General features: G+C 44.8%; 1 protein-coding gene across 1 annotated transcript; it reads left to right on the top strand.

Moving 5' to 3' along the window:
• The first annotated feature begins 6 nt into the window (after positions 1-6).
• CCDC103 (coiled-coil domain containing 103) lies at positions 7-25,023 on the top strand. Its single transcript, XM_040436545.1, has 4 exons — positions 7-57; positions 2,755-2,899; positions 20,380-20,512; positions 24,605-25,023. Exons 1-4 carry the CDS (start codon positions 39-41, stop codon positions 25,010-25,012), a joined length of 705 nt encoding a protein of 234 aa, XP_040292479.1. The 5' UTR covers positions 7-38; the 3' UTR covers positions 25,013-25,023.
• Positions 25,024-25,307: the final 284 nt, after the last annotated feature.

Genomic DNA, 25,307 nt, shown 5'->3' with positions numbered 1-25,307 from the left:
GGGAAGTTTGTTGCTATGGTGATAGCGTTCTGGCTGAAATGAAGGAGGAGCTGCGAGGTAAGCGGGTGGTGTAACGGGAGAATTCAGATATCAGCGATGTTCTGTGGGGTACACAAAATATTCCAGTCATGTGCCATCTTAATGCCCCTAAAGAGGCCCAGTCCCCTCTCCTGACTTGTCAGTTTTAGTAACATTCCCCATGTAATATCAATTCCGGAGCATCTATTCTTATGACTCTATCATGTGCCATTCCTTTATTATTCCTGCTAGAAGTTATGCATGAATTACTAGCAGTTTTCAATGAAGGTCCATCTAGGTGTTACCAGTTTGGGGTGGGGGTACAATCTGATACTGGTAGCACTGATTTCATATTGTCAGACTGTGCAAGTCTGCGGTTTTTGTCCGGCTGCATGTTTGCCGTGCTGCGGCCGGACTTCCGGCCCGCTCCCATTATAGTGAGTGTGAAAGTAGCCTTATTCATTCTTATTGTCTAGCAGGAATAATAATGGTATTACACACCATAGAGTAATAAGATGCTACAGAATTGGTATTACATGGGGAATGCAAGTACTTACTATGGAGCCCCCCCAAAGTAGTGCCAACTGGGGAGCGCCCCCCCCCCCCCCCCAATAATGCCAGTTACAGAGAACCCAAAGTAGTGCCAAACTGCAGTTCGGCCCCAAAAGTTCTAGCCACAGTACATTTACATATATTAAAACATCATTTAATCAGCAATGTGGGTACATATGAATATGGGGTCTCAGAGGCTGGACCACTCCACCAATCAGATGTCATGGCAAATCTTAAGCTACTTTCACATCTGCGTTTTCTCAGCGAATCAGCAAAAACGCGTCCGGTCAATAATACAACAGTCTGCATCCTTTCAAAACGGATCTGGTTGTATTATCTCGTGTCAGAAAAAACGGATTCGGCACCATTGACTTACATTGTTTTCATGCTGGATCCGCCTTGCTCAGTAACCCATGACACACACAAAAACGCTGCTGCAGTGTGTACGTGCAGCGAACAGAAAGAGAGATGAGAGACGGCATGTGCACACTGCGCGTTCCTTCCCTTCATATAGCTGATCAGTGGGGGTGCCAGGTGTCAGGCCCCTTCTGATCTGATATTGATGACCTATCCTGAGGATAGGTCATCAGTATTAAAGTCCGGAGAACTCCTTTAAAGGTGCAATTGAGTGATACAGTAATTGCCTGTCTAAAGATTTGTGCATCACTATGGGGCTAGAACTAGTCGGGGATATAAAGCAAAAGGCTTTATATAAAAGAGAGGATCAAAGAAAAAAATTCAAATGATTATTGATCCTCGAGGTGGACATATATAACATCTCAAAAAGAGTTTGATCGGTTATTTAATTATATTTTGCAATCAATAAAACAAGGTACAAGCATCTATGCAAAAATATAAATGATTTATTATACAATAATTTAAAATACAATCAAAGATTAATCAATGTGAAATTCAATAATCTGCAATGATACACAGTGATATGCAGTACCCAGAATTCACCACTAGATGGCACCAACACAAATACCAGCGTGTACACAGTACCTCTCAGACAGAAGAATATAATACAATCCGTCTCAACCACAATTTTTAGATATAAAAACGTAATAATGTTAAAGGATAGATACGAACCCTTGCTCTGCACAAACCATGCCAAATCTCGGATAATCGGGTAGGATGGTCACACAACTTATAAATTATCAAGCTTGGTATTGACTATGGAATGAAATTATTCCAATCAGAGAGTTACCTCCGAAATCAATATTTAGGTCTTTTATTCAGTAATATGCATCTTTACTAAATAGTGACAATATTGATGTAGCACTTTTAACAACTATACATCCGCTAACAGCGGGGAGTTTGCTGAATATCAGGCTGATTAATTTATATCAATACTAGACAAAATAAAGTTATACATTACCGAGAATGCAGATGATGTGCAGACACTAAGGGAAGTGAGCTCTAAGGTATGATCTGGTCATTAGGAACTTTCTCCTGGGTTTTCTTTGTTTCTCTGTGTTTTCCTGGTTCCCCCTTGTCTTTTTCGTGTTGCTCTTTTTGTTTCTGTTCTGTTCCCTCTCCCTCATGTTTGTGGTTTATGATCACAAACTTATCAGTTAGACACACCTTCCTAGCTTGCAGTTTTGCAATCATTGTCGGCTAGTCGTGTACATATGATAAGGACTGTGATGTCATCGTATTACCCAAAATGCACTTTTTCTATTGGTGTAATGTTACTCATTTACCCCTAGGTGACACTATTACCTAAGCTATTAGTATCATTTGCAACAGCTGCGTCTAGAAAATATTCTTATCTGAGCCATAAATCCATAAGGAGACAAGAATGACTTTTCTCAGACTGGTACATGAACTGTGTCTTTCCGATGAACCTCTTTCGGCCTACTTTAAAATACATGACATAATGGTGAATATAACACACATGGCCTATTATATATCAAATCCACTATAATAGGATATTTTGATATAGATATTATATACTTATGAAAAGGCACAGCAAAGATTGCAGTATCGCGGTTCTACATTTCAGCATAATGAAAGTGAATCTGGTCATGTTGGAGCAGGTTTGGAGTTCTGCTGACTTGCATTTTGCCACATAATACTAATATACAACCACATATACTAGTATTATGTGGCAATGTAGCATCTCAATCTCAGGTTGTGTGACCTATACAGCGCTAGCCTTACTCTTATATTTTGTTTACTTAGCAATGAACGATTCAGAAGTGCTTGATTTTCGGGAGCTGGAACGGGAGTTGGCCAATGCTGTGGCTGCAGATGAGAAGTATCAGAGGGAGAATGCTGCTAAATTTCGTGCCATTCATCAGAAAGTGGCATCATACGAAGAGTTCAGGTATGTCACTTAATAAATGACCTCTTCTGGACACTTTATGACCGGCATAAAGATCACTAATAGAAGGTGCTCCACTGTACTTAAAGGGGTTGTCCTGGATTTAAATATTAATGACAGTTTTACTGATAAGATCAAGACTCTTAAAGGGGTTATCCCATGACTAATGTAAAAAATGAAAATCGGACATCATATAGTACATGATGACCTCTTTCTAACAAAGTTAAAACCAGCCCTGTACCTCACATGGATCCAGAGATCTCCCCATTCATAGCTCTGGTAGATTTATATCAAGCTGACAGCTCAAGGGGAGTGTCTTTTCTGCTGTAGCTAAGGGGGCGTGTCTCAGCTCTTCCTATCACAGCTCAGGAGGCAGTTGAAGCATGAAACTGAACATGTGCGGCCATCTCAGTGAGCAGGTCAAAGAAATAAGAAAAAAACAAACAGCAGGTGGCGCTATACAGATACTGTATTTTTCGCCCTATAAGACGCACCTGCCGATAAGACGCACCTAGGTTTTTGAGGAGGAAAATAAAAAAATATATATTTTGAACCAAAAGGTGTGCTTTTGGTGGGTTTTGAACTAATGATGGATTGTGGATGACACTATTTGTCCGTGAGGGGCATGGCGAGTTCATATAAGATTTTTTTTTTTTGGCACAAGTTAGCGGAAATTGATTTTGTTTTATTTTTTTCTTACAAAGTCTCATATTCCACTAACTTGTGGCAAAAAATAAAATTTTACATGAACTCACCATACCCCTCAAGGAATACCTTGGGGTGTCTTCTTTCTAAAATGGGGCCACTTGTGGGGTATTTATACTGCCCTGGTATTTTAGGGGACCTAAAGCATGAGAAGTAGTTTGGAATCCAAATGCGTAAAAATGCCCTGTGAAATCCTAAAAGTACTCATTGGAATTTGGGCCCCTTTGAGCATCTTGGCTGCAAAAAAGTGTCACACATGTGGTATCGCCGTACTCAGAAGAAGTAGGGCAATGTGTTTTGGGGTGTATTTTTACATAAACCCATACTGTGTGTGAGAAATATCTCTGTTTGAAATCTCTTTTTATTAGATAAACAAAGATCTCTGTAAATGACAACCTTTTCCATTTTTTTTTTATACAAAGTTGTCAATTTACAGAGATATTTCTCTCACCCAGCATGGGTATATGTAAAAAGACACCCCAAAACACATTGCCCTACTTCTCCTGAGTACGGCGATACCGCATGTGTGACACTTTTTTGCAGCCAAGATGCGCAAAGGGGCCCAAATTCCAATGAGTACTTTTAGGATTTCACAGGGCATTTTTATGCATTTGGATTCCAAACTACTTCTCACGCTTTAGGGCCCCCAAAATGCCAGAGCAGTATAAATACCTCACATGTGACCCCATTATTCTGTGAGGGGCATGGCGAGTTCATAGAAGATTTTTTTTTTTTTTTTTTTTGGCACAAGTTAGCGGAAATTGATTTTATTTTTTTTCTCACAAAGTCTCCCATTCCGCTAACTTGTGACAAAAAGTTCAATATTTCATGGACTCAATATGCCCCTCAGTGAATACCTTGGGGTGTCTTTTTTCCAAAATGGGGTCATTTGTGGGGTGTTTGTACTGCCCTGGCATTTGAGGGTCTCCGCAATCATTACATGTATGGCCAGCATTAGGAGTTTCTGCTATTCTTAGCCTCATGCACACGACCGCTGTTTGGGTCCGCATCCGAGCCGCCGTTTTGGCGGCTCGGATGCGGACCCATTCATTTCAACGGGGCCGCAAAAGATGCGGACAGCACTCCGTGTGCTGTCCGCATCCGTGGCTCCGTTCCGGGGCCCCGCTAAAAAAATATAACATGTCCTATTCTTGTCCACGCTTTGCAGACAAGAATAGGCATTTATATTGCTGTCAGGAAACACGGGCGCCTTCCGTTTTTTGCGGATCCGCGGTTTGCGGACCGCAAAAAAAGGCACGGTCGTGTGCATAAGGCCTTAAATTGAGCATACGGGTAATGAGATTTTTTATTTTTTTTCGTTCAGCCTCTGGGCTGAAAGAAAAAATGAACGGCACAGATTTCTTCATTCGCATCGATCAATGTGGATGAAAATATCTCTGCCAAAAAATGTGCAAAAAAAAAAAAAGAGGGGAAAGGACATAGGAGTTCTTACGAAGTAAAGCTGCGATCGCTAATAAAGATCCAAAAAGCTCAAAAGTGATCTTTATAGCGCCGCAGCGATTTTACGGTGTTTTTGCAGTGATCATAAAAAATTTTTTCGGTCACTGCGGTGGGGCGGACTGAACGCAAGTGCGCGCACAAGATCAGGCCTGATTAGGCGAACACTGCGTTTTTTGTAGAGCCTAAGGTGACCCTAATGTACTGATATAGATCTGATTGCGATCAGTCTTGATCACTTACAGATACTATATAGTACTAGTGCTGATTAGCGTCATTGCTGTCGCTAATCAGCGACTAATCAGTGACTGCGGTGCGGTGGGCTGGGCACCAACTACCTAACAAGTAGCTAACTAACTGGCGGTGATAAGGGACCCTTAGGCCCCATTCACACGTCCGCAATTCTGTTCCACATTTTGCGGAACGCAATTGTGGACCCATTCATTTCTATGGGGACAGACTTTGTCCCGCTCGGATCTGGAATTGCGGATCTGCACTTCCGGGTCCGCACTTCCGTTCCGCAAAAATATAGAACATGTCCTATTCTTGTCCGCAATTGCGGACAAGAAAAGGCATTTTCTATATAGTTCTGGCAATGTGCGGATCCGCAAAATGCGGAAAGCACATTGCCGGTGTCCGTGTTTTGCGGATCCGCAAAACACATACGGACGTCTGAATGTAGCATTACAGGGGGGTGATCAGGGAGTCTATATGGGGTGATCAGGGGTTTAATAAGGGGTTAATAAGTGACAGGGGGGTGTGTGTGTGTGTAGTGTAGTGTGGTGATTGGTGCTACTTACAGAGCTGCCTATGTCCTCTGGTGGTCGATCCAAGCAAAAGGGACCACCAGAGGACCAGGTAGCAGGTATATCAGACGCTGTTAACAAAACAGCGTCTAATATACCTTTCTGATGCGATTTTTATTTTATTTAATTTTTTTAACATCTACAGCCTGCCAGCGAATGATCAGCACTGGCAGGCTGTAGATCAACTTGTGAACTGCGCGATCCTGTGAGCGCGCGTTCACAAGAAATCTCGGGTCTCACAAGATGACGCCAATAGGCGTCGCTGAGACCTGAGAGTGCCGCCGCACTGACTCCTATCGGCGTTAGTGTGACGGCAAGAGGTTAAATAGGAGTCAGCATACACCTGCCATCATTTAAAGTGCCTCTGATTAACCCCAAATAAAGTTCAGCTGCTCTAGTTGGTCTTTCCTGAAATTTTCTTAAGTCGCATCCCACATCAAAAGCCATGGTCCACAGAGAGCTTCCAAAGCTTAATTTAATTTGAGGTTCTGTTAAAGTGGCTGTGCTTAAATTAATTATGGCATCTTGTGAATTTTCTGTATTTATCTCCTGTTGTGCCTTCTTTGATTTCCTCTGTCCTCTTCGGATCTTTCTTTTAGTAAGTCTTGACTTTGTCTATAGTGTTGTCTTTGTGAAGTTTCCTGTATGTGATCCAATCTGTAATATGGACGCGATAGTGATAATTTCTGTGTTCCCAATCTTGGTGTGCATGTCTGTTCCTCAAGTTAGGGGGGGAACTAACTCTCCTTAGGGAGAGAGCGCCTTAATCAGCATGAGGAGACTTATAGGCCATACATGCTCCTCTGGAATTCTGGGAGGGAAGAAATGCAAATGAGCTCTTAACAAGCTCTGCCTCTAACGCCATCATATGTAAGGCAGCTATCCTATAAGTCAATGTTCAGCTACAGACACAGGCCTCCTACCCAGTTAAGCCAGTACTCTCTGCTCTGCACTGATGAGGGGCAATCACCCCGAAACAGCTGTCTGCAGATGAGGTGCTGGCTTATTTAATATCCAAGTCCTGTATCAAGGCTTATTTTAAGAGCTGAACATTGACTTATAGGATAGGTGCCTTACAACTGGTGGCATTAGAGGCGGAGCTTGTTAAGAGCTCATTTGCATTTGTTCCTCAAGTTGTACTGGTGGGGGGTTGGTGAGGGTGAGTGTTGTGTTTGGTTTGGGGATTGGTGAGCTGTTTGCCGAATACGTATTTTGTGATGAGGCGGTGTGTGGTCTACAAAATGTTCTTCTCTGAAACCTATTAGTGATTGGAACATTAAATTTTAATTGAGTGTCACTATTATTAAAGGGAACCTGTCACCTGGATTTTGTGTATAGAGCTGAGGACATGGGTTACTAGATGGCCACTAGCACATCCGCAATACCCAGTCCCCATAGCTCTGTGTGCTTTTATTTTGTAAAAAAAAACGATTTGATACATATGCAAATTAACATAAAAGAGTCATATCTTACTTGTGTGACCAGAGAAGAGTCATATTTACAAGCTCTGACTCATCTCAGGTTAATTTGCATAAGTATCAAATGTTTTTTTTTACACAATAAAAGCACACAGAGCTATGGGGACTGGGTATTGTGGATGTGCTAGCGGCGATCTAGCAACCCATGTCCTCAGCTCTATACACAAAATCCCGGTGACAGGTTCCCTTTAATTGTAATGCCTTCACTATCATATTTATTTTGTGCCTTCTGTTGTTTATTAGAATGTATAATTCCTGAATAATAATAACTCACTTGAATAATACGGTAACTCACTTCACATTGTTGCGAATTAATGAATATTGAACTTACGGTAATAGTATATTGCCACATGTTGGCTATACAAGACGGAGGTGATTTCAGATAGATCTGATGCGGACTGACATCTGATCCATAGTGCCAGCAAAATAATACAAGATATTGCTCTTTATTTTATTTCATTTTATACATTTCCTTTTCAGGTGATCACATTGTATTTTGTCCCATAATCAATACCTTTGCATTTATTTCATCCTATTTTATTTGATTTATTTGTGTGTTTTCATACTACTTGCATTAAATTATATATATATGCAAATCTCTGCGTGACCTCAGATTTAGAGTGCCGGTCTTCATATCAATCTTTTTTGTATTCTGTAATATGTATGTATGTAATATGTTCTGTTAAGTACTGATTTACCTCCGTGATGAAAAGCAGCCCCGCCCTGTGAAAAAAATGTCTTGCATTAAACCGGTCCTGGGTGCGAAAAAGGTCCACACAATCACTTTTTTTTACACTAGTCGTGTACGGTCGACAAGGATCCATATTTATGGGAAGGAGAATGTCGTACACTGGTCGTATTACAGACAAACTAGATACTAAATTTGACAACCAGCTGCAATGTACAGGCTTGGTGTCTGTGACCGGTGCAGGTTACAAGAGCTGCCGTCCATTGGAAGTAATAGATGTCATAAGCAATATTGTCTGCTATAGTTCACACAGTCCATTTTCTTTACACTAGTCAAATATATGGTCGACAAGGATCCTTCTGAGTGGTAGTTTGGAGCCAGTGTACAGATGTGGTGTCTATGATCACTTCATGATACAAGACTGAAATGGTGTGATAAGCACATGTGGAGAGATTAGGGAAGGATTAGCTCTCCGAGATATGCTGACCAGAAATAATGCAAGGAGCAGACAAATCACCGTTATAGCCTTACATGTAACGGAATACTGTGTCATTTAGAACATGATGAGTAAAATAAACAGTTACCGCGTAATTAAGGCTACTTTCACACTAGCGGCAGGACGGATCCGACGGGCTGTTCACCCTGTCGTATCCGTCCTGCCGCTATTTTGCCGTGCCGCCGGACTGCCGCTCCGTCCCCATTGACTATAATGGGGACAGGAGCTGCGCTGGAGCTCCGCCCCCGTCCCCATTATAGTCAATGGGGATGGAGCGGCAGTCCGGCGGCACGGCGAAATAGCGGCAAGACGGATCCGACAGGGTGAACAGCCTGTCGGATCCGTCCTGCCGCTATTGTGAAAGTAGCCTAAACTGCACCATCCTGATGTAGTTGCATTGGATTGGATTGGATATTCTTTGGTACTTCACTATTGCGCAGTCTAGGTTCAGAGAACATGAGCACGCTGCTGTAACGACCACCCCCGTTTAAATCAGACTTCTGACCACCAGGACGCCCCAGTGTGGAGAAAAGCCCAACCGAGGGTGGACCGCGACAGGGGGGGGATTCAGAATTACCCAAACAGTCAATCCTGCACCCACCTTATTTTCTGCTGCCACCACGTTCGTGAGTGAACGACTCTATAATTGTAGGGATAGGGGTTCGGACCACTCACAGATCAGCCCCACTATCACGCTACAAGCTAACACCATTCGAGTCATAAAACAGTTATGTCTCTAATATCAGTCTACTATAAAACAGGTAGGTCTCTTCAGGGCGTACGAGTACTTTGTTGCAGTGGGGCTTAGAGCAATAAGAGAGAGAGACAATTTAAAAGATATGAAAATATCTTTTACTATAAGTAACACAGAAGTGAAACAAACAATGCATACAAAAATTTACAGAAAAATATTACAATAGCAAGCTGGAATCATGTGGAAAATAAACAGGGATAAAAAGAGAAATACTATCTTGGATTTTGCCTATGCAAAATCCAGGCACAAACTTACGTTCCAACGGACAGCCTATCGGCGATGTGACCACAGGGCAAAAAAGGTCTCTTCTCCCATTGCGCACTGACCTTTATGCCCCATTCTGTGGGAGGGTAAGGGGGGTTGGCCCAGCCAATCGCTGGCCAAGGGCTGCACGGTGGGTGTTCCCGAAGGAGGGTTTTGGGAGGGCTTGTTCGACCCTCCCTTCTGCTGGCCAGGCCACTTTTCCCTAATTTTACAAAAGAGGCCCATAACTTTGCCGGCGTAATAAATATGAAAAACCGGGCACTTGTGCGGGGTCCCCCATGAATTTATGGACGATTCTATGGGTGACACACCACCTCTCTCCCCTCCAGGTGACTAGTAACCCATTTCCCAGTCTGGGAAGACCCCAGAGCTGCCAAGTTTGGACTCTCCTGGTTCCTCTGGGTGAGAGGTGCACTTTGAGGGTACCTACATTTTTGGGTCATAACTCCAATATGCTTTTTGGGGTTCTCAGAGCACGGTTCACATGTCTCTCCTATGTGCTCCCCCCTCCCAGCTATCTCTGCTTCTGATGTGTAAATTGAGCAGGCTACAAGGAAGGGCCAACTAGCATGTGTTTAGCTTTCATGGTTTCAAAGGTGGGCAGGAGACGCATGGGCTGGGGCCTGTCCTTAGAAGCTTTCCAAGGTGTGAGGTGATCTCAGCAGGGGGTGATTAGAGTCTGTGGTCTCCAAAGGGCTACAGGAACGACCATATATGGACGTCCTGTTTCCAGATTAGATGTGGTTAATTTTTCTAAACTGACAGTCATTTTTTTAATAAGATCCGGACAGGGACGTGACATCGCGTCACAGCTGCTCTCAGCGTTCTCCGAGTTCTCCTCAGCAGCACAGGGAAAAAGGAAGCGCTCTCTCCCTCCCCCTGTGCCGCTGCCACCAATGAGGACAGAGGGGTGGGCGCACTGCGCCACCAATCAAAGTAAATGTAGGGGAGGGGGCGCACTGCGCCACCAATGATTTTAATATTGGGGAGGAGGGTGCACTGCGCCACCAATGATAATATAATTAACATTTAATACAGGAAGCGGGTGCGGCACCTGAGGGGTCAACTGATCCCCGCCAGCACCCGCCTCTGGGTTTTGTATTAAAGAGGACCTTTCATCTGGCAAAAAATTCTGAACTAAGTATCATGATATGTACAGCGGCGCCCAGGGATCTCACTGCACTTACTATTATTCCTGGGCGACGCTCTGTTCTCCCGCTATGTCCTCCGTTATCTTCGGGGACTTGGTTATACTGGGCGGAGACTGCCCTTGTTCTCTTTGGCGTCTCCTTCTCCCAGGCTGTGAGCTCTGCGCTGCGATTTGCCAGCGCTACAGCCTGGGAGAAGGAGACACCCAGGAGAACAAGGGCAGTCTCCGCCCAGTATAACCAAGTCCCTGAAGTCTCTGCCCAGTATAACCAAGTCCCCGAAGATACCGGAGGACATAGCGGGAGAATGGAGCGGCGCCCAGTGATAATAGTAATTGCAGTGAGATCCCTGGGCGCCGCTGTACCTCTCATGATACTTAGTTCAGAATTTCTTTTTGCCATATGAAAGGTCCTCTTTAATACAAATCCCGGAGGCGGGTGCTGGCGGGGAGCTGCGATTAGCATCAGTTGACCCCTCAGGTGCCGCAGCCGCTTCCTGTATTAAATGTTAATTATATTATTATTGGTGGCGCAGTGCACCCTCCTCCCCAGTATTAAAATCATTGGTGGTGCAGTGCGCCTCCTCCCCTAACCCCCCCCACTATTAAAATCATTGGTGGCGCAGTGCACTCCCCCCCCCCCCCCCCAGTATTAAAATCATTGGTGGCAGTGGCCACAGGGCCCCCTCCCCCTCATTGGTGGCAGCTTCTGATCAGAGCCCCAGCAGTGTAATCCTGGGGCTCCGATCGGTTACCATGGCAGCCAGGATGCTACTGAAGCCCCGGCTGCCATAGTCAGCTCCCTGCTGCTGTGTGTACTATGCACAGGGCAGCAGGGAGAGTGAGAGGTCCTATTCACCCTAATAGAGCTCTATCAGGTTAAATAGGACAAGGGATTAAAAGATCCCAGGTTCTGGCCCCTAAGGGGGGGAAATAGTTAGTTAGTTATTCCATAAAAAGTAAAAGAAAAAGTAAAAAAAAACACACCAAAATATTAAGTATAAATGACCCTCTTTCCCAATTTTACATATAAAATATATAAACAAGAAATAACTAAAATATTACATATCGACACGTCAGAAAAGTCCAAACTGTTAAAATAATTAAAAAAACTCCTATGCGGTGAACGCTGTAAAAGAAAAAAGAAAAAAACGCACGATTAGCCATTTTTTTTTTATTTTTTTTGGTCACCTTGTCCCCCTAAAAAATAGGATCGGACTGTTCTATTATGGGCCGGACGTTCCATAAAATGCGGAATTCACGCTGCTTTTTTTGGTGTTTTATTTTTTTCGCGTGGTATCGAATGGTATCAAGTATCGCAATACTTTTTTATGGTATCGAAACCAAATCAAAATTTTGGTATCGAAACAACCCTAATTTGAACACCTGAGAAAATCAGTGTTAATATTTGGTACAGAAGCCTTTGTTTACAATTACAGAGGTCAAACGTTTCCTGTACTTCTTGACCAGGTTTGCACACACTGCAGCAGGGATTTTGGCCCACTCCTCCACACAGATCTCCTCTAGATCTGTCAGGTTTCGGGGCTGTTGCTGAGCAACACAGAGTTTTAGCTCCCTGCTCTGGATAGCTTCATTTGGTTTTGGAACAGCTGGAGTGTGGTTCTTGTTGAAGTCCTGTTCACACATCATCCTCATAAGTTAAGTGCTCCGCTTGTTGTGTTTTGTATTGTATTAAAAAGTTCTACTTTGGTCTCATCTGACCACATGACTTTCTCCCATGCCTCCTCTGGATCATCCAGTTCCAGATGGTCATTGGCAAACTTCAAACGGGCCTGGACATGTGTAGACTTAAGCAGAGGAATCTTCTGTGCAATGCATCATTTGACACCATGACGGCGTAGTGTTCTACCGACAGTGACCTTTGAAACTGCGGTCCCAGCTAGGGGTGGGCGATACGGCCTAAAATCTATATTGCGATATAATTTTAAGCATGTGCGATATGCGACATATATATCGCGATATATTGTTTTCTATATTTGGGGGGGGGGGGGTGTTTAAACTTTTTTTTTTTTTTTACTTTTTATTTAATAACTATTAGCCTCCTTAAGGGCTAGAACCCTTGTCATATTCACCCTAATATAGCTCTATTAGGGTGAATAGGACTTTACACTCTCCCTGCTGTCCTGTGCTTTGTGCACACAACAGCAGGGAGCTGACCATGGCAGCCAGCCTCTGATCACCCCCCCCCAGCCTCTCATGTGCCCCCCAGCCTCTGATAAGCCCCCCAGCCTCTCATGTGCCCCCCAACCTCTCCCTCTTATCAGCCCCCTCTGGTAACTCAAACCCACCCTCCCCAGTATTAATCATTGGTGGCAGTGGCCACAGGGTCCCCCTCCTCCCCCCCATCATTGGTGGCAGTGGGCAGTTCCGATCGGAGTCCCAGCAGTGTAATGCTGGGGCTCCGATCGGTTACCATGGCAGCCAGGACGCTACTGAAGTCCTGGCTGCCATGGTATGTTAGTGAGCAGCATTATACTCACGTGCGCCATGGCCGCCGGGCGCTCCTTCTCATAGGTCTGTGCGGCGCATTGCTAATGCTATAAGCATTAGCAATCCGCCGCACAGACAGAAGAAGGAGCGACCGGCGGCCACGGCGCACGTGAGTATAATGCTGCTCACTAACATACCATGGCAGCCAGGACTTCAGTAGCGTCCTGGCTGCCATGGTAACCGATCGGAGCCCCAGCATTACACTGCTGGGACTCCGATCGGAACTGCCCACTGCCACCAATGCAGAGACTGAAGAACATTCCCGGCACCCGACCGGATCGCAGCGTGCAGTCATAGGGGCCGGGATATGGCGTTGGTATTCGGGCATTCATTGGTGGCGCAGTGGCCACAGTCCCTCCCCTCCTCTTCCTACTCTGTTCTTATTGGTGGCCAGCGGCAGCCGCGCACAGTGGGGAGGGAGGGACTCCCTCCTTCTCCACTGTGCCGGCTCAGGAGAACATGGTGCGTGCCGAGAGCGCGATCATTCACTACCGCTCCGTGGTCATATCGCGGTCCGGCGATATAGGCGATATGCACAAAATCCATATTGTGGCACAAATTTATATCGCATATCTCGTATATCGCCCACCCCTAGTCCCAGCTCTCTTCATGTCATTGACCAGCTCCTCCCTTGTAGTTCTGGGCTGATTCCTCACCTTTCTTATCATCAGTGATACCCCACGAGGTGAGATTTTCATGGAGCCCCAGTCCGAGGGAGACTGACAGTCATCTTTAGCCTCTTCCATTTTCTATCAATTGCTCCACCAGTTGATCTATTTTCACCAAGCTGCTTGGCAATTGCCCCGTAGCCCTTTCCAGCCTTGTGGACGTCCACAATTTTGTCTGTCTTTTGACAGCTCTTTGGTCTTGCCCATGGTAGTAGTTGGCGTCTGACTGACTGTGGGGTGGACAGGGGTCTTTAAAGAGCTCAGACAGGTGCTACTAAGTTAGATTAAGTGGAGTAGAGGTGGACTTTTTAAAGGCACAGTAACAGGTCTTTGAAAGACAGAATTCTTGCTGTTTCTCAGGTGTTCAAATACTTATGTTCAGCAGTGCAAGATAAATAAATTCTTAAAAAATCATACAATGTGATTTCCTGAATAGTTTTTTTTATTTTTTTATTCGGTCTCAGAGTGGGAATGCACCTACAATGTGAATGTCATCCTCCTCCATGATTTCTAAGTGGGAGAACTTGCAAAATCGCAGGGTGTTTAAATACTTCTGTTCCTCACTGTATATATATATCCCGGAAAACCCATTTAATAAAGTTTTAATGTGTAGGATATTTCTGTTATAGTGCTTACATATTACTCGGCTCTGTACAGAGATTATCATCACTCACAACAGTCCCTGTTCCTAATGCAGGGCTCGACAAATCCCAGGCGCCAGGTCGCCATGGCGATCAGGAATTTTTTCCTGGCGCTTGGGTATTTGTCAGCCCATTTTCAGAGGTGCCTGGGCGACGGGTGCGGAGCGCGGAGGGGTGCCCGTTCTGTCCAGAGGCAGCAGGAGTGGAGATGAGCGCCTCCATTGTGGAAGCGCTCATCTCCATATTCATCTGTATCGCCATCCTCAGGACAGCGATACAGATGAATGGTGCGGAGGAGCAGGGGAGAGGCGTCTCCCTTGCCCGTTCCTGTGATAGGCTACAGGCACTATGCCTGTAGCCTATCAGAGGCCGGTGCAAGTGGCGCGATGACGTCATCGCGCCGCCTGAGCCGTACAGTGCGGGACACAGGCCGGAATAGGCCTGCATCGCATCATTGACAGCAGCATAAGGTAAGTATATGAGTTTATTGTTTTTATTATTTATAGTATACTATGGCAAGAAGGGGGCCTTATATACTGGCACAATATGGGGGGAACGGGCACTATGGAGAAGAGGGGAAGCACGATGGGGCCCTATATACTGGCACAATATGGGTGGGGGCTCTATGGAGAAGAGGGGAAGCACTATGGGGGTCCTATATACTGGCACAATATGAGGGCACTATGGAGAAGAGGGGAAGAACTAATGGGGCCCTATATACTGACACATTATGGTGGGCACTATGGGGGCCCTATATACTGACACAGTATGGGGGGCACTATGGAGAAGAGGGGAAGGAGCACTATGGGGGCATCCACTGGGGGCCCTATGTACTGGCATGCATTATTGGGGGGCGCTATGGAGAAGTGGGGGGGGGGGAGCACTATGGGGGCATCTACTGGGGGCTTTATGATGCGGCTCCGCCTTGCTCCTAACTTTTTTAGCTGGCTCCTAGATAAAAAGAAAATTTGTCAAGCTCTGCCCTAATGTGTATGGCCACCTTTAAAGGGGTTGTCTTACTTCAGCAAATAGTATTTATCATGTAGACAAAGTTAATATAAGACACGTTCTAATGTATTGTGATTGTCCATATTACCTCCTTTGCTGGTTTTTATTCATTTTTCCATTGCGTTATATACTTCTCATTTCCATGGTTACGACCAGGCTCGGACTGGCCCACAGGGGTATAGGTGAATCCTCAAGTGGGCCCCTATTCCCCCCTTCCCCCGCACAAGTGGCACATGTTTCTATATACATAAGGGGAATCAACACGGTAAAAGAGGAGAGAATATTTAAAAGAAGAAAAACTGCTACAAGAGGACATAGTTTTAAATTAGAGGGGCAAAGGTTTAAAAGTAATATCAGGAAGTATTACTTTACTGAGAGAGTAGTGGATGCATGGAATAGCCTTCCTGCAGAAGTGGTAGCTGCAAATACAGTGAAGGAGTTTAAGCATGCATGGGATAGGCATAAGGCCATCCTTCATATAAGATAGGGCCAGGGGCTATCCATAGTATTTAGTATATTGGGCAGACTAGATGGGCCAAATGGTTCTTATCTGCCGACACATTCTATGTTTCTATATACATAGCACAGTAGACTTACTTCACCTAATACATATATTCAATGTACAGCACCTCAACCAGCCGATGTTCATAGAAAAATCTTGATAGATTATTAAAAAAACCTCCCCAGTTTATTATTATAGACCTGATCAGAGCTGAGATGTCTTCTAGGTATAGAGGAGAGCTAGCCAGTGTCCTTTTCTCCCCAGGACCTACCTTCTCAAAGTTGCTGCAGGGACCCCAATATTCAGTCATCTGGTAGCGTCTTGCTGCTGTGTAAGCAGGTAATATTTAAATGTATCCGTAAGGTTGGCTCCCAAAATAAATTTTACTGGTGGGCCCTAGGTACCACACTGGTTACAACTAGGGCTGAAACGATTACTCGATTGAATCGAGTAATTCGACACCAAAAAATCCTCGATGCAAATTTTTTGCATCGAAGATTCGTTTCTGTCACATGACAACGGAGCGTGAGTGAAGCGCTTGCTATTACTCCCGCTCAGTGGTCTTCCGCTGGCCCGCAATACTCTCCTTTCCAGCAGGGGGCCTTCGGAAACGTCGCAGCACATCCATGGTCCCGCGCTGCACTGACCTCCTGAGGTACGCACGCCGTGAACTGAAGCACTGTGTGACGTCAGACGCAGAGCAGCGTGGAAAGGTAAGTGTGACTAAGGCCGGGCGCACGGAGTGCACAGCATCATAGCAATCAATGACGCTGTGCACTCCAGGTGTCAGGAGGAGCTGGGGGGGGGGGGGGGGGGGGGGGGGAGATGCTGGCGCAAAGGGGGGGGGAAGAACTCATGGCTCTGGGGTGGGGGAGAGCTGAAGGCTCTGGGGGATATTGGAGCCAATGGCACTGGGGGGAACTGAAACACTTGGGCTGATCACACAGGGGGGAACGAAGGGTGTTGGGGACTGATGGCAGGGGGTCTTCTTGATTGATCAGGAAGCTAGGTTGCCTCTGAATCCTATGTTTTTTCACTTGAACGCCGTCTTCATGGGTAAGCAGCAAGCCAGGTGATGGGTCATGATCCGCTGCCCGCTTTCCTGATAGTTATGGTAGAAAAGCACCAGTATCGGTACCAGTACTCGTATTCTATAACAAAAAAATGGTATCGGCTACGATGCACCGATATATTGTCTGCCGAAACATATCGGCCGTGAGGTGCTAAAGTGTTCGGGTTTGGCTTGAAGAAAAGGTGGCAACCCTAAAGTGGGCGGCGTAGGTGCATGACTTAGTGAGTGACGCGCCGCCTGCCTCCTCCCTCCTCTCTGCTACGGAACTTAGTTGTAAGTAATACAGCTGGATTACACATGATTATTATATATATATCTACAGGTTAGATAAGATTATACAACAGTGAGCGGGGCCGATGCATTAGAGTACAAGAACTGTACAGGTCCCCGTTGTCATTCCTAATCCAGATGCCGGCCCCCAGCCCTGTATTGGGGGTCATTAATACTGCAGGGACACTGTTATGGGGGGGATCTGTGGATGGCACCTAGCATAAGATGCTATATATGTGTCATCCACAGATTCCCCCCCCCATAGCAGTGTCATCCACAGATCCCCCCCCCATAACAGTGTCATCCACAGTTCCCCCCCATAGCAGTGTCATCCACAGATCCCCCCCATAGCAGTGTCATCCACATATCCCCCCCATAGCAGTGTCATCCACAGATCTTCCACATAACAGTGCCATCCACAGATCCCCCCCATAACAGTTTCACCCACAGATCCCCCCCATAAGTGTCATCCACAGATCCCCCCCCATAAGTGTCATCCACAGATCCCCCCCCCCATAAGTGTCATCCACAGATCCCCCCCCCCATAAGTGTCATCCACAGATCCCCACCCCCCATAAGTGTCATCCACAGATCCCCCCCCCCCATAAGTGCCATCCACAGATCCCCCCCCCATAAGTGTCATCCACAGATCCCCCCCCCCCATAAGTGTCATCCACAGATCCCCCCCCCATAAGTGTCATCCACAGATCCCCCCCCATAAGTGTCATCCACAGATCCCCCCCCATAACAGTGTCATCCTCAGATCCCCCATCCCATAACAGTGTCATCCACAGACCACCATTAGTTCAAAACCCACCAAAAACACACCTTTTGGTTCAAAATATTTTTTTCTTATATTCTTCCTCAAAAACCTAGGTGCGTCTTATGGGCAGGTGCGTCTTATAGGGCGAAAAATACGGTATATTACCTTATATTGCTGCTGCTGACTATGGTGTTCTTTAAAAAGTTCCTGTTTGTTCAGTGTTCGGAAAATCTTATTTTAATGAACACATGTTCTTATATCTACTCTATTTTATTTATCTGTTCTGTGCAGTGCTATTAAGAAAATGGCAAGTTTAGTATTTTGTACTTTTGCAGTAAAATGCAAATATGTTATTTAATTTAGTAAAAGATGTTTTATTTTGTAAAACACTGTGCATTTCAGTTCTTGAGTTGAGCATAACTACATTTCGGCATTATCAGTAATTTGTGTGTGCTTTTGCCTTGAAAATCCAAGCAAATAGACCTCTAGCACAATTCCCTTAAAGGGCTTCTGTCAGCCCACTAAACCGTTTTTTTTTTTTTTTTGGTTTAATAATAATCCCTACACTGCGATCTCTGCATACATAAGTAAAATAATAATTTTCGTTCAGTAGAATTTGTTAAAACGCTATTTTTATAATATGTAAATTACCTTGCTACCAGCAAGTAGGGTGGCTACTTGCTGGTAGCAGCCGCATCCTCCGATCCTAATGACGCCCCCTCCGCATTGTGATTGACAGGGCCAGGGAACGGAATCGTTCTCTGCTGGCCCTGCCTGTTTTCATTCAATATCTGGCACCTGCGCCGCGGCCGTACCTATCTTCAATCTGCGCAGGCGCACTGAGAGGCGGCCACTCACTCGGCCGCTCGCTCCTCAATGCGCCTGCGCCGGGTGTAGATGTGACGTCATCGGCGCAGGCGCATTGAGGATGGAGCGGCCGAGTGAGTGGCCGCCTCTCAGTGCGCCTGCGCAGATTGAAGATAGGTACGGCCGCGGCGCAGGCGCCAGATATTGAATGCTAACAGGCAGGGCCAGCAGAGAACGATTCCGTTCCCTGGCCCTGTCAATCACAATGCGGAGGGGGCGTCATTAGGATCGGAGGATGCGGCTGCTACCAGCAAGTAGCAAGGTAATTTACATATTATAAAAATAGCGTTTTAACAAATTCTACTGAACGAAAATTATTATTTTACTTATGTATGCAGAGATCGCAGTGTAGGGATTATTATTAAACAAAAAAACGGTTTAGTGGGGTGACAGAAGCCCTTTAAGATATTGCATCGCATATCGTTATCGCAATTTTTACGGCCCTAATCGCAAGCGCACAAAATTCCCATATCGTGCAGCCCTAGTGCCTTGTATTAACTTTCTCTACATGTTAAATGTCACTTGCTGAAGTGAGACAACCCCTTTAAAGGGAACCTGTCACCGGGATTTTGTGTATAGAGCTGAGGACATGGGTTGCTAGATCGCCGCTAGCACATCCGCAATACCCAGTCCCCATAGCTCTGTGTGCTTTTATTGTGTATAAAAACCGATTTGATACATATGCAAATTACCCTGAGATGAGTCAAAGCTTGAAGATATGACTCTTCTCTGGTCACACAAGTAAGATATGACTCTTTTTTTATGTTAATTTGCATATGTATCAAATCGGTTTTTTTACACAATAAAAGCACACAGAGCTATAGGGACTGGGTATTGCGGATGTGCTAGCGGCCATCTAGCAACCCATGTCCTCGGCTCTATACCCAAAATCCCGGTGACAGGTTCCCTTTAAGGCTCACAGTTTACCTTTCCTATCTCAGGCAAACATATGCTAGGGCCAAATTTCTTTTAAGCCAGTTAACCTATCCGTATGTTTGCTGGAGGAAACCAGTGGAAACACAGGCAGAACATGCAGCCTCCTTGCAGCAGTTGCCTTTGGTTGGATTCAAGCCCAGGACCCATCACTACAAGGCATCAGTGATAACCACTGAGCCACCATGCTGCCTTTGAGACTGTCCAAAAATTGGTTTGGCTACCATGTAAGTAAGACCCAAAGGCACATGTGCTAATTGTACCACAACATCTGGACATTTACTATAATGTTTATTTATTTTCTTCTTCTTTTTTTTTTTCTTTTTTCTTTCTACATTTAGGGATTAAAATGTCTAATTCTGAGTGGAGACACCAGAAAAGTTTGATGTTCTTTTTGCTAGATTAAACTTTTCATTTCTACAGTAAATTCCACTTCCATTTGTCCTCCGCAGAGATATTGTTGCAGCTTCTAACCTGAAACCCTTGGAGTGGAAGGACAAGATTGGAGGCGATAGGAAGCAGCCATGGAACCCGACTGCCACAACAAGCAGCTCGTCCAAAGAGCCGGCTCGTGCCGTGTTACAGGTGAGGCGGAAACTGAAATTGATTACATCTGCTCGGCCCGGCCGCTCACTCCTTTTTTATTTTTTATAAGACACTATTTGAAACTCCATCTTCTCCTGTAATCCAGATATATCCATTTGATTGCCTCCAGCTATTCTCAGCTCCCTTACTGTGGTTTACCTTTGCTTGATTAGCAAATTGTGGCAGTGAAAGATGACTCTTTTAAAAGAAGATCAGCCTGTTGCATACATTTAAAGGGCTCCTGTATAAGGCAGAGGCAGCCATGTTCTGTATGACACTTGCATCGTTGTCAACAGTCCCCAATATGCAAATACTTATTTTTTGATTCATTCCCAGCAAATTCAGGCTGTCCTGCGCCAAAATGGGGCCCCATCCTTAAGTGAGTGTTCCCAGTTGAGTTTGGGTCGTTCCCAGAGCAGAGCTTACATGCCTTGAATATAGGAAAAAGGACAACATTATAAACCAGTGATGAAAGAACCGTATGTACGCAGATGAAGTGAAGGCGGTGGACTCGCACTGTAGCCCCAGATTTGGACTTTCCTCGCAGTTTTGGGGTTATTTCAGTTCTACATTTAACCAGCCTTAGGCCTCATGCACACGGCCGTTGGGCGGCCGTGGCCGTATTGCGGCCCGCAAACGGCGGTTTAGCAATCCAAGGCCGCTGGCCGTGTGCACCCCGCATCACGGATGCACTTGAACGGAGTCACGGAACGGAACACCGGAAGCACCACGGAGTGCCTCCGTGGTGTTTCTTTCCGTTGTTCCGCGCCGCAAATAAATATGACATGTCATATTTTTTTGCGGTGCGGACAGACCACGGACCCATTCAAGTTGAATGGGTCCGGCCAGCTGCACGGATGTTGCAAGAGTGTCCAGCCTGATAATATTTTTTAAGAGAGCAGCAGCCATGTATAAATTTAGTGGAGTAGGATTCCTTTAATCCAACAATTTTGGTACCATATTGGTGCTAGTTTATTTAAATGTAACAGAAATCACCATGATGCTTTGTAGCAAGGAGCTACATTTAAGTTGTTTTGTGACGGAAGGGAAGTGACAACTAAGATGGGGGTGGGGAGTCTTTTATTATGACCCCCCATGCCAGAAACTGGTGTAAAAAAGTTGCACGCGGTCGTTCTGCGACCTTTTTGAACACGCATGTGTCTAAGGCTAGGGCTACACGGCGACACTGTTGTCGCAGCCAGGATTGCTGAGTAGCAATGATCCCATAGAAATGATTGAGCTTGCCACGGCAAGAAATCCAACACATTAATTCCTATGGGATCACCGCTACTTGGCGATCCTGGCCGCGACCAGTGTAGCCCTAGCCGAAACCTAGGCGCATGGAGCTTTCCTAACAAGCTTTCCTATGAACGCTCTTTCGAGATTATCTGGTTGATTCTTGGCTAGTGTAAAGGGCCATTTATTTGCATTCTTCTGGCTTCTGGTCATGGCTTGAGATACCACCACCTTGTTGTTGTACTGGGATCTGCTAAATATTCTAATCTGGTTCTGATCATGTAGCAAAGCCAACTACTTATGTGCCACCAACAGGATTCTGGCACCATGTATAAAAAAAATGGAATCCTCCATTATGTTTATTGACCCGTTTAAAGAGGTTGTCTCACTTCAGCAAATAGCATTTATCATGTAGATAAAGTTTATACAAGGCACTTACTAATGTATTTGGATTGTCCATATTGCCTCCTTTGCTGGCCTGGTTCACTTTTCTATCACATTATACACGGCTCATTTCCAGGGGTTATTACCACTACTGCAGAGCAGATACTAGGTGGCCGGGATGGGAGCTGCTGTGCATGCGTGCCTATGCGCACTCCAGGAGTAAATGCACACGTTCAGGATTTACAGTCAGGTCCATAAATATTGGGACATCGACACAATTCTAAAAGTTTTGGCTCTATACACCACCACAATGGATTTGAAATGAAACAACCTGCAGACTGTCAGCTTTAATTTGAGGATATTTACATCCAAATCAGTTGAACGGTGTAGGAATTACAACAGTTTGCATATGTGCCTCCCACTTGTTAAGGGACTAAAAGTAATGGGACGTAATAATAATCATAAATCAAACTTTCACTTTTTAATACTTGGTTGCAAATCCTTTGCAGTCAATTACAGACTGAAGTCTGGAACGCATAGACATCACCAGACGCTGGGTTTTATCCCTGGTGATGCTCTGCCAGGCCTCTGCTGCAACTGTCTTCAGTTCCTGCTGGTTCTTGGGGCATTTTCCCTTGAGTTTTGTCTTCAGCAAGTGAAATGCATGCTCAATCGGATTCAGGTCAGGTGATTGACTTGGCCATTGCATAACATTCCACTTCATTCCCTTAAAAAACTCTTTGGTTGCTTTTGCAGTATGCTTTGAGTCATTGTCCATCTGCACTGTGAAGCGCCGTCCAATGAGTTCTGAAGCATTTGGCTGAATATGAGCAGATAATATTGCCCGAAACACTTCAGAATTCATCCTGCTGCTTTTGTCAGCAGTCACATCATCAATAAATACAAGAGAACCAGTTCCTCTGGTAGCCATACATGCCCACGCCATGACACTACCACCACCATGCTTCACTGATGAGGTGGTATGCTTAGGATCATGAGCAGTTCCTTTCTTTCTCCATACTCTTCTCTTCCCATCACTCTGGTTCAAGTTGATCTTGGTCTCATCTGTCCATAGGATGTTGTTCCAGAACTGTGTAGGCTTTTTAGATGTCGTTTAGCAAACTCTAATCTGGCCTTTCTGTTTTTGAGGTTCACCAATGTTTACATCTTGTGGTGAACCCTCTGTATTCACTCTGGTGAAGTCTTCTCTTGATTATTGACTTTGACACACATACACCTACCTCCTGGAGAGTGTTCTTGATCTGGCCTACTGTTGTGAAGGGTGTTTTCTTCACCAGGGAAATAATTCTTCGGTCATCCACCACAGTTGCTTTCTGTGGTCTTCCGGGTCTTTTGGTGTTGCTGAGCTCCTTATTTTTATTAATGTTCCAAACAGTTATTTTGGCCACACCTAATGTTTTTTCTATCTCTCTGATGTGTTTGTTTTGTTTTTTAAGCCTAATGATGGCTTGCTTCACTGAAAGTGACAGGATCTCATCTTGAGAGTTGACAGCAACAGATTCCAAATGCAAATAGCACACTTGAAATAAACTCTGGACCTTTTATCTGCTCATTGTAATTGGGATAATGAGGGAATAACACACACCTGGCCATGGAACAGCTGAGAAGCCAATTGTCCCATTACTTTTGGTTACTTAACAAGTGGGAGGCACATATGCAAACTGTTGTAATTCCTACACCGTTCCCCTGATTTGGATGTAAATACCCTCACATTAAAGCTGACAGTCTGCAGTTAAAGCAGATCTTGTTCGTTTCATTTCAAATCCATTGTGGTGGTGTATAGAGCCCAAAATGTTAGAATTGTGTCGATGTCCCAATATATATGGACCTGATTGTATGTGCGGACAATACACACTGAAATCCGTAGGTGTTCGCAGGGAAATCCGTGCAGTCAATCCGCATCAATTGGTGCGGATTTTACCCTCTCCATTGAAGTGAATGGCTAAAATCCCGTCAGGAAAAATAAAATAAATTGACATGCTGCGGATTTTAAAATCCGCACGGAAATAATCTGCATTGTGTGCATGAGAATTTCAAATTCTCATAGAATACAATATACATGACCTACGGTGCGGATTTTCCGCATGCAATCCTGATTGTGTGCATTTAGCCCAACAGTTGCAGCCACCAGAGAGGCAGACACTTTTCCTATAGTGTGCAAGCACAACCACCCGTGATGGATTACAGGGTGCTCGTAACCATGGAAACGAGCAGTGTATAATGTGATGTAAAAATGAATCCAGCCAGTAAAGGAAGCAATATGGATAGTAACAATACATTAGTAAGTGCCTTGTATTATCTTTCTCTACATGCTAGATGCCATTTGATGAAGTGGGACTGCCCCTTTAAATTACTGTGAAATCAGTAGGCTATTTTTGTTTTGTTTTGTATTCTCTTCTGCTAAAGCCATAAATCTCACTGGTCTTTTATTTGCCCATGTCTTTATTATAGGACTCATTGTCAGAACCCAGAAATGCATTTGAATTTTCCCGTGATTGGCGCAGGATAGATATGAAGAAAAAATATGACTTTCTTCTGAAAATTGGGGCTGAGACGTTGTCCCATATCTTCCATGCAGAGGTATGCTCGGGTCTGCTGGGAGAGTTCCTGCTTGTGTTGGAGGAGCATCTCCAGGACAGGCAGGTGACTGAGGTGATGGAGATATTGCAGTGTTTGGCAAAGACTCCTCGCTTCAACCTCAACCTGGACTTCCTCGGTAAGACGGAGATGGTGTGCTGCCATAAGCTGTTGGAGAAGCTGCAAACCTTGCTAAATGATGAAAACGAGGAGGATGGTAAACTGAAATCAACGTTAAAGCAATTAACAACTCTGTATAAGGTCAATGAGTCAATAAACTAATTTACATATTACTGTCATCTTTATTTAAAGGAGCAATAATCAATCCTCCAGTCTCAGATTTCTTCTCTCATTGTAGTCTCCAGGCTTTATTTGTAAAAGCTTCAACAATGACCGTTCTAAAACCAGATTTCAAAGTTGTTGTTTTTTTCCTGCTTCGTATAAAAGTTTGTTTTTCAGTTCTTCATAATTTTCAAAATTCCTGCTTGTTGTCAGTAAATAGAATCCCCCCAAGACAAAAAAAAAGCAATCAAGACCTAATACTTCACATAACTGGGGTTTTGCTACAGTCCGCAGC

The sequence above is a fragment of the Bufo bufo genome, chromosome 6 (genome assembly GCF_905171765.1).
Source record: "Bufo bufo chromosome 6, aBufBuf1.1, whole genome shotgun sequence".
NCBI lineage: Eukaryota > Metazoa > Chordata > Amphibia > Anura > Bufonidae > Bufo > Bufo bufo.
The sequence above is the reverse complement of the archived record's forward strand: the minus strand, read 5'-3'. Positions and strand labels throughout refer to the sequence as shown.

What these genes read in the sequence shown, in the direction of transcription:
- CCDC103 (XM_040436545.1), top strand. An exon ending in GCATCATACGAAGAGTTCAG is followed by an intron (nt 2,900 to 20,379) that starts GTATGTCACTTA and finishes TGTCCTCCGCAG; the next exon opens with AGATATTGTTGCAGCTTCTA. An exon ending in CGGCTCGTGCCGTGTTACAG is followed by an intron (nt 20,513 to 24,604) that starts GTGAGGCGGAAA and finishes TCTTTATTATAG; the next exon opens with GACTCATTGTCAGAACCCAG.